At 46.1% G+C, this 17,897-nt stretch overlaps 1 protein-coding gene across 2 annotated transcripts in view; it reads right to left on the bottom strand.

Moving 5' to 3' along the window:
• The window catches only part of Abca4 (ATP binding cassette subfamily A member 4), a 137,356-nt gene that overhangs the window by 12,509 nt on the left and 106,950 nt on the right, over positions 1-17,897 (bottom strand). For both annotated transcript variants that reach the window (NM_001446892.1, XM_087624884.1), the window contains 8 exon segments: positions 2,242-2,348; positions 2,806-2,868; positions 3,258-3,378; positions 7,236-7,365; positions 7,698-7,821; positions 9,726-9,873; positions 10,822-10,937; positions 17,225-17,402. In NM_001446892.1, the coding sequence (NP_001433821.1) occupies positions 2,242-2,348; positions 2,806-2,868; positions 3,258-3,378; positions 7,236-7,365; positions 7,698-7,821; positions 9,726-9,873; positions 10,822-10,937; positions 17,225-17,402 (987 nt within the window).

The raw sequence follows: 17,897 nt of genomic DNA, 5'->3' as shown, positions 1-17,897 counted from the left end.
CCACTAACAAACCAGAATGGAGTGCTGTGAGCACTCTCTATATGTGGGTGCTGTGAGCGCTCTCTATATGTGGGTGCTGTGAGTGCACTCTATATGTGGGTGCTATGAGCACTCTCTATAAGTGGGTGCTGTGAGCACTCTCTATATGTGGGTGCTGTGAGTGCATTCTATATGTGGGTGCTGTGAGCACTCTCTATATGTGGGTGCTGTGAGCACTCTCTATATGTGGGTGCTGTGAGCGCACTCTCTATTTGTGGGTGCTGTGAGCGCACTCTCTATATGTGGGTGCTGTGAGCGCACTCTCTATTTGTGGGTGCTGTGAGCGCACTCTCTATTTGTGGGTGCTGTGAGCGCACTCTCTATATGTGGGTGCTGTGAGTGCACTCTCTATGTGGGTGCTGTGAGCACTCTCTATATGTGGGTGCTGTGAGCACACTCTCTATTTGTGGGTGCTGTGAGCGCACTCTCTATATGTGGGTGCTGTGAGTGCACTCTATATGTGGGTGCTGTGAGTGCACTCTATATGTGGGTGCTGTGAGCACACTCTCTATTTGTGGGTGCTGTGAGCGCACTCTCTATATGTGGGTGCTGTGAGTGCACTCTATATGTGGGTGCTGTGAGCGCCCTCTCTATATGTGGGTGCTGTGAGCGCTCTCTATATGTGGGTGCTGTGAGCACTCTCTATATGTGGGTGCTGTGAGCACACTCTCTATTTGTGGGTGCTGTGAGCGCACTCTCTATTTGTGGGTGCTGCTGTACAGGAGCAGACAGCAAAGAGGCAAACCATTCTCTTTCCTGCTTTTGTGGGACAATGGACAGTGACAGGAAACCGCATGGTTGAGCAGGCTCAGAGTCTCTGGGACCCAGGCACCTGCCTGACATGGTAGGCGGTCCCTGCTCCCTACTAGATTCGTGGCCTGGAACACATGCCACACTCCACACATAGGAAACCTGGGTCCCAGCCAAAAAAGAGTTCTCCATGCTAATGAGGCCCTGAGGATTTGGCCCATAAGCTTCCATTCCCAGATATTCCTCCCAGCAAAGAGTAGTGTTTAATCTCTGGTCCACCCTGAGCTGTTGGTATGTATCCATTCTCCACAACGAGCAGTCAGTAAATGGTATGGATAAACACTGACTGTCTTCTTTCATCAAGAATTGTAGTGGCACGCATGAAGAAAGCCTTCAACTACTGAGCTGCTGCCTTAGTCTCCTGCAGAAGGCCTCTCTGCACTCCCAGACAACTATCCCTAAGCTAAGGACTTTCACTAATCAGCTAAGTTCCTCATCCTCAGCCCACAGCCCCTCCCACATCTCAGCTCCTTCCCAACTCTGAACGACCCAGCAGCGCCTGCCTGGATGGATGTCCAGGAGTTTGGCAGCCTCTGGTCCCGGGCTGTGGATCCTTGACACTTTGTTCTGTACTCCAGCTACAACTGGACACCCAGAAGCTTAGGAACCCCGGCTTCAGCCTCCCACATCCTAGGCTGTGTTTTCCCATGCCCTGAGAGGTGCCTCGGTACTTTGCTAAGCCCAGCCCCTGACAGGGTAAATGTAGTCTAGCAGCTATGCCCAGTACCCCAGCAACAGGGTGGAACATGGACCCACATGCTCTGTTGCATACAGTAGCAGTCCCTTTAAACTCTCATTGTTATAGAAGCTAAAACACAGGCCAACTTTCTCTTTCTCAGCTTCCCTTGGTCTGATGAGAACAAGGATTGGCACACAAATGCTTAATGCTGATGAGGTCCTCCTGAAGTCCCTTAGATGAGGACCTCCATTCTGAAACTCAACCCAGGGAAAGGATCTATCAACCTAGGAGTTCTTAACCTGGGATTCAGAGGCTGCAGTGGGACCACAGATGTACCCCAGGGCTCAGTAAACCCCTCAGAACTACGTAAGCTGCCAGGAAGGAGGGAGGGAAGAACGTACAGGGCTCATCAGTTGCTCAAAGGAGTCTACAGCCCAAAGAGATGAAGAACTGTTGACTTAGTGTTTTCTAGAACTTTCTAGGAATTCATGCTAAGAGCACACTCCCAACCATTACATTTTAGTTTGGCTTTTCTAGTGTATCTATGACTTGTGTATTGTTGAACCATATTCTGTGGTAGGCCCCCTTCTCTGTATTGATCTTTCTGGGTCTAGGAGTTACAAAGGCATATTGACACTGGATGGCTTTCCATATGCTAGGACAAGGACATGGCCTGTGGGGACACCCTGCCACAGGAAGGGCAGAGCACTCACCTCTTGCCTGCTATGGTAGCATCCCCTGATGTCACTGTGGTGTCCCCAGTGAGCATCTTGAATGTGGTGGTTTTGCCTGCACCATTCACTCCCAGGAGGCCAAAGCACTAGGAGAAAACAGAGAATAGGAGTTGCTCTAGTGACGAAGGACATCTTCATTGCCAGACTCCAGGCCAGTGTGAGAGCTAGGAGAATCATCTTAGACCTGCCTCTGCCATTACTGAGATTATTGGTCACGTGTGGGTACCAACACAAAACATATCTAATCCTAACCGACATGGGCACTAACTGTGTAACACGCTGGCTTTGATGACTTAGAACAAGAACCAAAACAAAAGAAAAATATCTCAGTAATATTTTATATTAATTACACATCGAAATTATATTTTGGGCATATTGTATAAAATAAAAAAAGTAAATTTAATGCCACCTGCTGCCATATCTAGTAGAAAGTTTGACTTTCGTTAGACTTTTACTGTCCAGCTCTGCTTAGAGGGAGAAGATTCGTGGTAGAGGGCTGATTCTTCTCGAGAGCTATTTCATGTCCGTTGGTATGGTACCCACCTCCCCAGGGCGGACGCCGACACATAACCGATCTACTGCTGGACTGGAGGAGCCTGAGTAAACCTGTAAAATTCAAAGAAACTGGGCTGAAGACGGAGACAAGGGTAGAGCAGGCCAGAGGAGTGAGAGCAAAAGGCAGCACAGAGTAGTTTGGAAGAAAGCCGCAGACACTACGAAGGCTACACATTAACACGGCACTGGGAGAGGAGTCTCGGCACAGAGTGCCGTGTGGAGGGTGAACCATGCCCTGCACAAACAGAGCAGGCAGCACGTGCCAATGCTCAGTTGGAGAAGCTCTTCTGGAGGCCCCACAGCACCCAGCAGGGACAATATCGTGGGAAATAGGTGGTCCCAGGAGGCAAGTGACAATTCCGGGATGGCACGGTGCTCCTGCACCAACTGTGTGCCCAGCCTGCAACTCCAAGAAAACATCGCCCACACCCGCTCCTCACCTTGGTTAGTTCGTTTAGCTTTAAGATGTCACTTTTACTTCCTCCACTCATAACTCTTTGCCTTTCTTCAGCCACATCATCATCTTCATCAAAAACGGGCTCTCTAGCAGGCTCAGCGATCCTAGAGGAAGGGGCATGAGCAGGACCGTGCTGGGTGTGCAGTAACTGTCACGCTGTCCTTGCCCCAACGGCCCTTTCTGTTACCCACTTTTACTCCTCTAGACTTCTTTCCTCTAAGTCTAGTCTAAAAGTGGTTCCTGTCAGGAGGGACACTAGGCAGAAAGGTCAAGGGCTTCCGCTGACATTCTCTCTTGCTGCCATCCTCCTCTTCATGCATGACCGTATGTTTGCCCCTGGATCTCGCTGAGCCTGGCTTTCTTCAACCACATGAAGGGGAGGGAAGAAGGCTGTCTCGGGGTTGTGTGAAGATGAAGTCTGAATGATGCCTGGCACAGAGGAAAGACTTGGGAGCCAGCATTATGTTATTAAAAGCATTGCTCTAAGGCAAGTGAAATGTAGGTGAGTTATTAACTGTCAACCTTCCCCTCCTCCTCCAGCCTTTCTTACCAACTCCATGACGAGATAGCTTTGTCATTTTATTAACACATGCTCCCAAATCTTTCTTGGTCCAAGCTGTAGGTTCCAAGTTTAACCTCTTCGAGCTCCTCTGTCCTGCAGCCAGGTCCCATAAGCCTTTGCCATCTGTACTTTTTTTTTTTAATTGTACTCGCTCCTCTGCCAATCACTGGCACCTGCCCCTGGTCTCCACCTCATGCAGGCCATTCCCATAGCCTCAGCAAGTTCTCTTACTCCTGCCCTGACAACAGAATCTTCCCCGTCTTTAAAGGCACAGGCCCTTCTCTGAAAATCTTTCTGACTACTAACATCTAGAATGCCCAGCCTTTTGGCACTGACCCATGACACTACCATCTACAAGTGCGTTATGCTGTATTCGGAGCAATCCTTGGATGCAAGAGACCCATTGTCTGTAAGTCAGACGTGCCTGACCCAGGGCTCCAGTCTTTCCTTTCTCCCTTACTGACAGCATCTGACCAATCACCAAGTCTTGTCTAAAGGACTTTCTACTCTATCATCTCCCAATGCCTCCGTCTGTATCCAGGTCACTGTTGTTAATCAGCATGGACTCCCATCTCACCTCTCAGCATGGCAAGGTCCTGTCACTGCCCTGGTTAAAATACCCCAGGGATCTGTGTTGCTCCTGGGTCTCAAGTCATCAAGATGAGGAGTATTTCCTGACCCAACACTGTGCCCCCCTGCACTCATCTTCCTGTCCAATGGCTCCCTGAAAGACCTTTCATTCCATGTACCAGTCTTACTCTCTGGTGTTGCCACATTTTTGTGCAGGCCATGTGGGGCACAGCCATTTCTAATGGGAAGAGCAAAAGTCCTAAAGCCAGCACAGCTGCTTGACAAAGGTTGGCAAAGCTGACCCAAGTGACGCGATCGGTCTCTTGCCATCTTCCACTTCCCCCCGTGATCTCCACATGCCACACGCTTGGGGGTTGGGGACGGGGGTTAACATTTGTACAACCTGGGATATTGAACTGATGAAAATTTTCTTATGAATCACATACACCTCCTCCCAGAGTACTGCTGCTAAGCTTCCCTGGGAAAGTCCTGAGCATATTTCCCCTCCTGTCTTTAGAGAGATATCCTTATCTGACCTTACTTGAAGGTCCTTCTTACACCCTAAAGGTTATGACGCAAAGAAACACGCCAGAGATCCCCTTACGAGGCTCTGACTCCAAGATACTTTTGGAACATCTGCCCCTGTACTTAGGAACAAGATAATCAGAAGAAAGTAAGCTTTAAAAGGTAAACAAGATTTGGTGGGCTAGAAGATTTGGCAGTAGATCAGGTTCAAAGCCTCTTATTATACACTCAGGCAATTAAGTGCTATTTAAGATTGGGGGGCTGTGTATGGTTTGCCCCATGAGGAAAAGGCAGAGCAACAAAGTTAGATTGTTGGAGTTACCTCTGCCCTAGACAGGGGCTTACACAGATGGACAAAGAATAGTGAGGATAAATAATAAAAAAATATTAAGACCTTCCCTTCTTAGAGAAGTTAGTGCATGTAGGGCTATTGTGGTATCATATGGCCAAGGAATAGAAGAATACCAAGATTAGACACATGAATAAATTCCACAAAGATATAAAATATAAACATTGTATTATGGCAGAAACTTAATAATAGCAGTAGCTTTGGCCTGAAGATTTTTATTGGGCCTAATGACAATTAACACTCTGACCATTAAGGGTTAATAATATAGTGCTGGGGACATCAGGATCTGCCCAGGCTGACTTGGAGATTTTCTGAGTGCCCTTGAAACCATAAGATTCTTAAGTATTGGGTTATGGGGTTGATTAGGGAAAGTGACTGTGAAAGATAACTGTTCTGTCACCATTTATCAATGATGACTACTTATGACCAAGAGGAAGTTAAAACACAGGTCCAGGGACAAAAATGACATGGTCTATGTTTTGGAACAAAATTAGTCTGCCCATGCCTACTGAGTTCTGTATAAATAAAGAAGCACTCTGACTGCTAGCTAGTCAGGCTTCAAGATCCTCCAACCCTGACTGACTCACGCCTCTCTTGAGGACTTCTTATCTCCTCTGTGGGACCCAGCCTTTTTGGGGATGGCCCCCAGCACACGTCTTCTACCAAAAGCATCCTTTCTTCCTCCCTTCCACTCTTTGCTTGTTAATTATCTACATGGTGTGGCTGTTGGGTGTCTGGAAGCCAGAACTTTCTGATGCTCTTTAGGACTCAATTGTATTGGTATCAGTGTCTGGAGCTAATGACTTAGTTTTGGCAATCAACTCTCTCCTCCTCTCCTCTTCTAAACCCCAACATGGGGTTTATAAAATATAAACATTGTATTATGGTAGAAACTTAATAATAGCAGTAGCTTTGGCCTGAAGATTTTTATTGGCCAACACGGCAAAGGGCTGAGAGGCCTATGGATAGCCTCTCACAGTCTGGCCCGTAACTAGAAGCATTACTGATTATCTTATTCCCCGTGTATGGATTTATTTTCCTTCTTAGTCTTCTCAACCCTGTGATTAGGGAAGTAGGTCATTTATAACACACAAAGACCCAGAACTGTTTATTTACAAATGGTCAGACTCACTCTGAGAGGAGGAAAGACTAAGAAACAAAACTTTGCCATAAAAGTCTCTTAGGGACTCTTAGGCCTGGATGTGGCCCGCTGAGGCGGGGTGCACTCCAGAAAGGAAGATCAGGTCAGCAGGAGGCAGGCAGGCTGGGAAGAGCCTGGGAAAGTATGGCTGGACAGGAGCATAAACTGACTAACCTGACCTTTGAGATGTCCTGGCAACACTAGAGTTGGCAGCTATCCAGATTCAAGTGTGAAGGTTGAACTACTTTTTTTTTTTTTTTTTTTTTTTTTTTTTTTTTTTTTTTTTTTTACTTTTCCATGGCCCCCTGGAAGCCCTTACCTGACACAGGGTCCCAGTGTTACTCCTTATCTCCCTTCCCTGCCCTCACTCAATGTTCTAACTAGCAGGGAGCTTGCTTTGCCTCACATCTTGTGGATGGAAACCGTGCTTCCTAGTGTCTTGGATTCTCCATCACAATCCTTGTTTTCAGTTTTATCGTCCAACTTAAGAAAAGTATGTAGGGCCCTGGGTTCGGTCCCCAGCTCCGGAAAAAAAAAAAAAAAAAGAACCAAAAAAAAAAAAAAAAAAAGAATGTAGTAATTACACAAGGAAGTTCAATGTTAGCAATGAAAATGAAACCATTGTATTTCTAAAAGATGAGGTTAGGACTTGTCTCTAATTTAATCAGGCTTGTTTTAACCCATCTCTCCCTGTTGAGTGCAGAACAAGCTGAGCCCTGAGAATGAAGAGAACAAAAACCAGTATGCACAGTTTCTGAGAACCACGCTGAGGTGAAGCCCAGGGTTGGAAACACTGCCCTAAGCAATGACATACCACCGGGTGAGGAAAAAGTGGTGTTGGATGAGCAGGGTCAGAAGGAAGTACGCCACCCCTTCTATTGCCATAGCAACCAGGTTCTTCCCAATCAGGTCCCACTGGAATGGGTTTGCAGAGTACTCCTCACCTGAGAAGAGAAGCGATGGGACATTGGTAAGAATAGAGTGCATCAGGCTACCAGGCTCACTCATGAAGACCTGACTCACATGCTAAAGGACCCCAAATCAAGTTCTTCGTGGCTCCCCGGGCCAGCATATAGGAAGGTAAAACACTGTGCTTGGCCCCAACTGGAGCTCTTGGCCACAGAAACAGGGCCACCCTAAGCCCTTCTAGGTGGCTGGTCTAGCATGTAGGTGCCCTCCCATCCTAGGCTGTAGATCTGACATCAGAACCCTTGCTGTAACTTTCCCAGCACGAATATATTCATGGTTGTGCCCACAGACCTAGAATGCTACCCACCAAACTGGGCGTAGACGTCTGTCACAGCGTGGCTGAGTGCCAGGTCGATGAGGCCCCTGCCCAGGCAGAAGTGTGGGAAGACAATGAGCAACTCCCTCAGCATGGCACTGAACCTGAGCAGCGTCTGAGAAAGAGAAGCGAGGCCGTTAGGGGCGTGGGAGCGGAGGTCCCCTTGTGAGCAGGTAGGCTCTGATGACTTCACAGGGCAAGGCCAGGCGTTCTGGTCTTCTGGTGGGGCCCAGTGCAGATGTGTGGCCACACTCTGAGCTGTGAAGAACTAGTGAGAAAAGGAAAGGCTAGGGACACAGACTGCCCCCTCCCCAGGAAGCTGGAGTGCTGGAGTACAGTCATAGCATAATATAGCATAGCCATAGCCATAGCATAGCATAACATAGTCATAGCCATAGCAGAACATAGTCATAGCCATAGCATAGCATAGCCATAGCCATAGCCATAACCATAGCCATAGCCATAGCAGAGCATAGCATAACATAGTCATAGCCATAGCATAGCCATAGCCATAGCATAGCCATAGCCATAGCATAGCCATAGCCATAGCATAGCATAGCCATAGCATAGCATAGCCATAGTCATAGCCATAGCCATAGCCATAGCCATAGCCATAGCCATAGCAATAACCATAGCCATAGCCATAGCAGAGCATAGCCATAGCCATAGCAGAGCATAGCCATAGCATAGCATAGCCATAGTCATAGCCATAGCCATAGCCATAGCCATAGCCATAGCCATAGCCATAGCCATAGCCATAGCCATAACCATAGCCATAGCCATAGCAGAGCATAGCCATAGCCATAGCAGAGCATAGCCACAGCCATAGCATGGCATAGCAGGACTCAGAGATAGTCATCAAAAGTAAAGACAATCAGCCCTGTAGCCACCTACTCCCCTCTTTTTAAAGGCTTCTGTCTGGCATCTCCTTCTGGACAAAGAAGCAGAGGGTGTAGACAAGTCAAGTGGACCTAATATCTGATAAAGTAGAATTATTCAACACCAGGGTTTCCTAATCCTGTCCTTGGGTGCTAGTATGTTATCATTTATGTAAAAAAAAAGTTACAGAAAGAATACATGTTTGTTTGTATGTCTTCAGAAAACCTTAAAAACTGGAATAAGGTGGAGTCTCGAGGTGGGAATTGGGTGACCTGAAATGGGTAGGGAGCTTTTTCATTCTTTTTTTTTTTAAAGATTTATTTATTATTTTATGTATATGTGTACACTGTAGCTATCTTCAGATACTCCAGAAGAGGGCATCAGACCTCATTACAGATGGTTGTGAGCCACCATGTGGTTGCTGGGAATTGAACTCATGGCCTCTGGAAGAGCAATCAGTGCTCTTAACCACTGAGCCATCTCTCCAGCCCGAGCTTTTTCATTCTTACACCTTATTGTTTCTTTTATAGTTTTGAAGTCGTTTGAACAGAAGCTCCAGTGGCACAATCAATTAGTATGTGTTCCTTTTATGAAATCACCTGACTATGCCATTGTATATATGAGTGTGCACACACACATGCATATGAGTGTGTGTGCGTGCATACACATGCTTTCTACCTTTATTCTAAAAATTTAGAATCATGAGTGAATATATGTAGTTTAAAGAAGAGGCTTACAAAGCTATGGCACTCACGGCACATAAATCAAGACTCAAGAGTAGGGAGTAGGGGGTGGAGAGATGGCTCAGTGGTTAAGAGCACTGACTGCTTTTCCAGAGGTCCTGAGTTCAATTCCCAGCAACCATGTGGTGGCTCACAACTATCTGTGATGAGATCTGACACCCTCTTCTGGTGTGTCTAAAGAGATCTATATGGTAAATTAATTAATTAATTAATTAATTAATTAATTAATATTTTAAAAAAAGAGTAGGGAGTAGTGCCCAGTGAGGGTGGAGGAGACAGCCCTGCTCACCAGGGCATGTGTGTCTGCATACACAGTGTTCTCCATGGCTCTGGGGACTGCTGTATCAGCTTGAACATCCCACCAACAAAACCAAGAAGCCAAGAACGTTCTGCTCACCCGGTTATTCTCAAATAGTTCCAGGACAAATGTGATTGCGCTGCTGTTGATGCCGATGAACAGGTTAGCACAAGACAAAGCCACATAGGCTGTGCTGGGGACGTCAAACAGGAAGGACGCTGGATACATCATTGGGATGACTGCCCATCTATGAGAGATGACACAGCTCAGAGGGAGAGAGTTCCGGTTCCATCCCATCAGCCATACCTCCAAATATGAGAGGACATGTTTGGACTGGCCAGGGTCCCAGGAAAAGAGAGAAAATATTCCATTCTTTGGTCTCTGTGCTATATCTTCAAAACAAGTTGGTGGTACCTGCCCTAACCATACCATGAGTTTTATGAAGGGCGAATGGGGCAGGAAGAGCTTTGTGTGAACTTCATTGAGCTCTAAAGCCCAGAGGCTACCCACAGTAATGCTCTACTCTAGGTAAAACAGAACGGAAGGTCCCAAGCTCATCTTCATCGTTCATTTCATAGTTCACAGTTAAGCTGGCTTCGGAGTCCACTCTCAAGAGAGATAAGGGAGATCATCATTCTAGGACAGAGACCATTGCTTTGGTGACTCCCCTCTCTACATGACGAAGGGCTAGGCATCACTCCTTCCTTTTTTACAGGTGAGGAGTCTGCATTCTTTGCCACAGTTAAACCTATAGCAAGTGGTAGCCTGGGATACAAAGCTGCATGCTGTGCTCCATAAACTGATTGGGTTCAGTCTCTGTGTCATCTTCTGGCCTGACCTAGGGGCAGTGCTAAGGCTTGGAATCTTCCACTGCACACAGATAATTCTACACTGGGCAGCTTGCCGACAGAGGGAATAGAAATCAGAGCTGGGGAGGAAGTGGGGACTGAGTCCCAGACTTCGTTCAAAGCCACAGTTGGAAGTGAAGAATATTCAGACGAGGTGGCATTGATCTCTTCATCCCTAGTTGGACTAGGACTCAGACTTACATGGCTGAAGTCAGCCAGGCAGATTTCTGATTAGCTACCATAGAAGCTTCTTGGTCTGGAGGCTAAACCTGCATGTGCTACCACTACCAGACACCCCAATTTGCTGTCAGAAAATAATATCTCCTCCCCTGGCCCAGATGACTTACCCATACAGCATGAGCAGAGTGACAAGCGCAGGAAGGTTGTCTGTGGATGTGTAGGCTTTCTTTTGAAATCCAATGAAGATACCCACCACCAGTCCCGCACTCACAGCATAATTCATCTTGAAGAGAGGAGACAGTATGACTCTGAACCTCTGTGACCTGGGGACCAGGCTCCTCCAACTCTTATGGACGTGGATTGAGTCCATTTGTCTAAATAGATTTGGTCAACTGACACAGAGGTAAAGCATAGGTCAAGCTGTTCATAATTCTCCTGTGAGCTCTTTTCTACCCGTTTAAAGACCTCCAGTCTGTGTCCGCAGAAAGGATGTATATGAACGTCTCTCTGCTCTCTTACTTTCTTGGTCTCTCTTACTCCAATTGGTTATAAAGTCCTGATGGTTATTCTTTCTAAACATGTCTCCAGAATTTAGAAAAACTTAAAATATAGCTTTTTTTGTCTTTGAGAAGCTCACATGGATAGGGGTAACTCTTCTAAACAATGCAGTTCTGAAGACATTAGGTCAGGCTTGGAGAGCTGGGTGGCATGGTAAGATTAGGTCTCCACCAGGGTAAAAGCCTGGTAAGGGTAAGGAGGGCACTGCACAGAGGGTACCTGGAGTGAGTGCCAGAGCCCTGTTGAGACAGGGAAGCATAAGGAATAGCTTAGCAGCCTGTGACTCCACTTGGCTTGGGCTAAACACACAACCATTTCCAAATAATACTTGTTAGCAACTTAAGACTCTGGCTTCATCAGGTTGCATGCACATCTGTGGTAGGCAATGGAAATGTTACTGCTCTTAGCAACCCTTTGATGTGCCCTACTCGAATTCCAGTACTCCTGGAATACTGCCTTGGAATTACAGGTTATGGACCTATATTGAGCACCCTAGACTGGCTAGGGTACAGGGATAAAGCAAAAATGAATCCTCAAATGAACTTTCAGGGGAAATTCCCCATTCACCATCTTATGCCTATGTACAGCCGGACATGCATAGGATTAAAACCAGGAGGGGCATGCACATTAAGCGAAGATTGATACAATCCTAGTTGGTTACAACAGAAACTTCTATACTCCACCTGTTAGCAAACAAGCTCTTCCTCCTTTTGAACCCCAGGAAATAACTGGGGCCCTTGATGACCTCACTCATTTGGCCTGCTGCCAATCTTGACAGTGTATTTCTAATCTGTTCTATTGCATAGTTTAAATAAAGTTTCTTTGCTACTTTGTGGTCAATTCATCCTTAAGATTTGCTCATTTTTATCTTACATGCATGAGTGTTGTTGCCTGAATGCATGCCTTTGCACTCACTATGTGCATGCAGTTTGCTAACAAACATGAACAGGGCATCAGATCCTCTGGAAGTGGAGTTACAGATGGTTGTTAGCCACTGTGTGGGTACAGAGAACTGGGCCTAAAACCTCTGCAAGAGCAGCAAGCACTCTTATCCACGGAGCCCTCTCTCCATCCCCTGTGTAGGCTTCTATTTTGTTCTTAAGGGGCCAAGGACCCAAGAGCACCCATTTCAGACTCTGACCTATAACAGCACGGGGTGAAGAAGTGTCTGTATAGGAAGTTGGGCAGTATGGAACACTGCTGAAGCCGGAAAGAAAGAGGAGTATTCCTATGAAAGGGGACCAAGGCAGAGATGGAACCCTTACTACAAGTGTATATATCACTCAGTTGGGTAAATAATTGGGGGTGGCAAAGCCAGTTTCTTACTTGGAGAAGAGAATTGTGAGCATGAAAAGTCAGACAGCTAGCATGAACTCTTTGGCAGTAGACTTGAGTTAGAGGTGAGCATCGCGGTTAGTGACTAGAGAGAGAAGACTGGTGTAAAACTGCATGCAAATGTCTTCTCTGGTTCTATCGACTTAGAAGGCCTGTAATCAGTGCTATCTTGGTGGAAATGAACAAGGCTGGTGTCCAGACTTTAGTTTATGAAATCTACTTCCCACTCAAGTGAACCAGGGTCCCTTGGGAAAATGCCTGGCTCCAGGGGACGTGCAGTGTGAGCCTGGGGTCTCTTGCACAACCAGAGGCAGTGAGGTACTCCAGGAAAAGGGACACGAGTCAATAGGGCCTAAAGGGCCCTATTAAAGGAGTGCCGACTGGCCACACAGTTGAGAGTCTCTGTATTAAACTAAATAGTAGTCGTATCATATTAGAATCCACTAATTAACAAGAGCTATGATTGCATATATGAACAAAGGGTTTGCTAACAAATCAGTTAAGTGCACATCTTCAAAGTATCCCTTAAAGTTCTCATTAATAATAAAGCAGTAAAGATTAATTCTTGTGGTGGAGAAACTGGGCAAACACCTTTGTAAGTGGCAAAGTGAATGCCTTCAGAACTAGGACAAGTGGACATCAGATACAAACTGAGGGGTGCAAGAGAGCCCAGCTTCTGCACTGGACACTGCTGCCAAGGACCAAAGCCTCATGAGGAACCTCAGGTAACCCCAAGTTGGAGGACACCCTGTCAAATAACTGCCCTGTAATCTTCCAGTGGGTCAAGGTCATGTATGTCAAGGGGAGGAGCAGGAACTGCCTTGGGTTGAAGGAGACAAAGAGACAGCATGACCTGGTTCAAGGCGTTGGTATGGAGGCATGTTCTTGTTTGTAAAAGTACACACCAGAGGGGGGTGTGTCTATGTGTATGTGAAAGAGAGACAATGACGACACAGACAGACAGACACACATGCACATACAAAACACCTTTCAACCCTTTCCTCCTAGCTAGCAGCCGAGAGACTGCAGGATGCCTGGAATTGTGAAAAGTCAAGCAGCAGGCATTGGCAGCCTTCCTCAAAAGGTCTGGGAAGCAGAGAGTCCCGACTTGGGGGGACACAGTCAGGCTGGCCAAACATAAGGGCTCGCCCTCTATGGTGAGGTCGCCACAGCAGCTGCTTCCCCAGAGCAGCACCCATACACCTGAGATAATACTGAAGCTGGCTCCTTGACCAAGATCTCCAAAGGATGTCATAGACATGGTGTCAGGCCCAGCCACTTCAGCAGAGGCTCTAAGAATGTGTCTTCCAAGCCCTTAGAGGGGCTGAAAATCATGGAAAAGGACTGAGGACAAGGTGATACCTCAGGGATGGAGAGATCTGGACAGGACTGACAGCAGATGCCAAGAAGCATTAGAACAAAGAGTCAGTAAATTCCTTCTTAAAAAAGGAAAGAAGGGAGGAAGAAAGGAAAGAAGGAAGGAAGGAAGAGGGAAGGAAGATACTTTCAGCTAACTCATCAGGCTTCAAACTGTACTTGCCACATCTGTGGGATTACACCGTTTCAACAGATGACACATACAAGACAGGAATTTACAGGGACACAGGTGTGCTGAATGTAGTTCAACAATGACTCCCAGAGTGCAGTGTCTTCTCCTTGCCGCTGACTAATGAGTAATGAGTACCTTCACTCTAGACCACAGAGCTTGGCTGTTACAATGACCCTGTCACAGCCAGCTATAAATCTTGAGGGTGGCAGAAAGCCTGCCGATACTGTAGCCAACACCTTATGATCCTTGAAAAAATAGCCTGCTGACTACTCTGCCAGTGCCACTTCTACCCAAGATGTCCACCCGTTGCTTATAGCCATGCCTTCCTACAGGCTCCCAGATCTCTCTGTGTGTCCATAGATACATACATAGGCTAGTCCCAAGTGTAAGTTATATACCTCACTTTTAAAATGGTGAAAACAGGGCTGAAAAAATAGCTCAATAGTAGAGAGCACTTGCTGTTCTTGCAAAAGATCCATGTTGGATCCACAGTGCCTATATAGCAGTTAACGACTGACTGTAACTCCAGCTTCAGGGGATCTGATGCTCTCTTTTGGGCTTCAAGAATGCATCAGGCATGCATGTGGTACACGCATACACATAGGCAAACCCTCAAAGACCTAAACACACATAAAATAAAAATAAAATACATTTAAAAATAGTAAAATAGTCAACACTTTTAACAGTTAGCTTTTTAAGGTAGATGAGCCCAACTTCTTTCCCGTTCAAATCACAGTCCAGGGCTGGAGAGGTGGCTCAGTGGTTAAGAGCACTGACTGATCTTCCAGAGGTACTGAGTTCAAATCCCAGCAACCACATGGTGGCTCACAACCATCTGTAATGAGATCTGATGCCCTCTTCTTGCGTGTCTGAAGACATCTACAGTATACTTATATATAATAAATAAAATAAGTATTAAAAAAAATCACAGTCCAAAGAGAAGCTTATAGCTCTTGAGATCCCCATGCACCAGGGGGTGTCCTTTCATGCAGGCAGAAGAAAAGAGAAGCAATCCAGCTGCTAGTAAAGTTTTCCAGTTTTGAATTTTTAAGTGATGGCTACCTAGTAAGGTAAGTGAGGTCAAAGGAATCATGCCATCAAGGGCCTTTAGAGTCAACATCATTAGCAAAACCCACAGGGAGAGGACCACTGGTGCTGGTCTCCATGAGCCAATGTGTAGTTTTTGTAATGTTGAGATAAAACCAAGATTCCTGATAAGGTAACACACGCCTTTCACCCCAGAACTTGAGTGGCAGAGGCAGGTGGATCTCTGTGACTTTGCAACCTGGTCTACATATTGAGTTCCAAGCTAGCTAGGGTTGCAGAAGTGAGATCCTTGTTTCAAAATTAGACAAAACAAAAAGACTCAAAGATCTTGTTATTCAGGACAACAAGAAAAGATGGATTGGTGTCACAATGATAACTACACTCTTAACAGTTCCGTTTGATCCTGCAGTCTGTAATAACGCATACAGCATTTTAATCTCTCTCTGGCCCCACCAAACTTGATTGTTGCCTGCTCTTGATCTGATTATTTCCTTTTCTTAATTTTCCCTAACACGGTAGCTGATGTGATAACAGTGAAGATGTGGTCACTTAAAACAATTGTTGGGCTAGAGAGATGGCTCAGCAGTTGAGAACACTGACTGCTCTTCCAGAGGTCCTGAGTTCAAATCTCAGCAACCACATGGTGGCTCACACCAATCTATAATGAGATCCGATGCCCTCTTCTGGTATGTCTAAGTCAGCTACAGTGTTCTCTTATACATAAAATAAAAAAATATAAAAAAAAAACCCAATTAAAAAAAAACCCAATTGTTGTGTGAATATATGTGCATGTTATGGATGGATGGTGTACTGGCTAGTTTTGTGTGTCAACTTGACACAAGCTGAAGTTATCACAGAGAAAGGAGCCTCCCTTGAGGATATGCCTCCATGAGATCCAGCTGTAAGACATTTTCTCAACCAGTGATCTAGGTGGGAGGAACCAGCCCATTGTGGGTGGTGCTGTCCCTGGGCTGGTGGTCCTGGGTTCTATAAGAGAGCAAGCTGAGCAAGCCAGGGGACAAGCCAGTGAGTAACATCCCTCCATGGCCTCTGCATCAGCTCCTGCTTCCTGCCCTGTGTGAGTTCCAGTCCTGACTTCCTTTGGTGATGAACAGCAATGTGGAAGTGTAAGCTGAATAAACCCTTTCCTCCCAACTTGTTTCTTGGTCATGATGTTTGTGCAGGAATAGAAACCCTGACTAAGACAGATGGCTAACACACACCACAAACACATAAGTGTGCAGAGGCACGGAACACTTTTTTGGAGCACTTCTCTGCCTTTACACAGGTTCCATGGATTGAACTCAGGTCATAAGGTTTGCGTTGCAAAGCACCTTTACCTGCTGAGCCATTTCACCCCAGAAAGACTATGCCATTTTATTACTGTAACTGAAAAGCCTGGTTACTCTGAAGAAGTAAAATAAGGTTTCTGAGTAGTGTTCCCAGATTCAGCAAATTAAAATATGGAATAGCCAATTAAATTTGAATTTCTGATAAACAACCAGTACCTTTTAGTGTAGATATGCTACCATATCTATACGAATCAATTACTAATGTAATTGTTGAAGTGGGGGTATACTCAATATTTACACAATGAGTTGCTCATTGTTTATCCTGAGATTCAGAGCTGGTGGTTAGCCTATATTTACCTGGTGACCCTATCACAAGGGAGTCCTTGTGATACCTTCCCTTTTGGGGTGGGGGTAGAGGTTGAGACAGGACCTAGGAAGGGAATGTTGGATATTCAGTATTACCTGCTCAGACCCATGCTACTGGCAGGAAGATCTGTTCAGTGGCTATTACTGTGTTCAGTGGTCTTCTCAAGGGTTGGTTCCCAGTTGACTTTTTACATTTTTTTCTTTTTTCTTTTTTCCGGAGCTGGGGACTGAACCCAGGGCCTTGTGCTTGCTAGGCAAGTGTTCTACCACTGAGCTAAATCCCCAACCCTCCCAGTTGGCTTTTTAAGATGTCAAGAGATAGCAGCCACAAGACCATTGCCCCAGCAGCCCAGGCAACGCGAAATCCCTCCCTGCTCAGTCCTGCTCTGGGCCTTTGGAAATTAGGGAAGGCCTGGCACTCACAATGTCCCAGAGGAAGTTGGTCATCCAGTAGGTGGTGGGGCTCACACCACTGATAAACTGCAAATGTTTGGCTTTCGTCACTCTCTCCTGGATCAGGTAGAGGACAAAGCTGGCTGGAATGAAGGACATGGCGAAAATCACACATATGGCAACCACGGCATCGATGGAAGTAGTCAGCCTGCAGCAGGACCAGAGATAGGGAGGGTCAGAAACTCAGAGAAGGTTTGCATCAGGCTCTGGTAGTACTTATCCAACACCGCACTGTGTCCTTAAACCGGTGTCCCTAGCTTGAAGCTTATCATCCCCCAGAACCGCCTTAGTCAAGGTTAAGTTCATAGTTTTGTGGGTTGCTTTTTGGATTCATGAGTATATTCTAGATAATCTTTCTTTTCATTACATTTCTACTTATATATTGTGGGAGACATAAATGAACATCTGTGGCAATTCTGAGTTCTTCTTAGCTCTGTGTTTTTCTACAGACTCTCGAGTTTCCTGCAGGCACAGACAGGCTTATGTTTTATGAAATCACATGTCCAGGGGAACGATCACATGAATCTCAAGGGATGTGAGGCTAGTTATATAAGACTGGTCTCTGGAACCATACAGAAGGCTTGGGAGTAGGTAGACACTAAATCCTGCCTGAACCCCAGGAGGTTCCGACAGCTTCCCAGAA

Source organism: Rattus norvegicus, chromosome 2 (assembly GCF_021556685.1).
Source record: "Rattus norvegicus strain SHRSP/BbbUtx chromosome 2, alternate assembly SHRSP_T2T, whole genome shotgun sequence".
In the NCBI taxonomy this organism is placed as follows: Eukaryota; Metazoa; Chordata; class Mammalia; order Rodentia; family Muridae; genus Rattus; species Rattus norvegicus.
The sequence above is the reverse complement of the archived record's forward strand: the minus strand, read 5'-3'. Positions and strand labels throughout refer to the sequence as shown.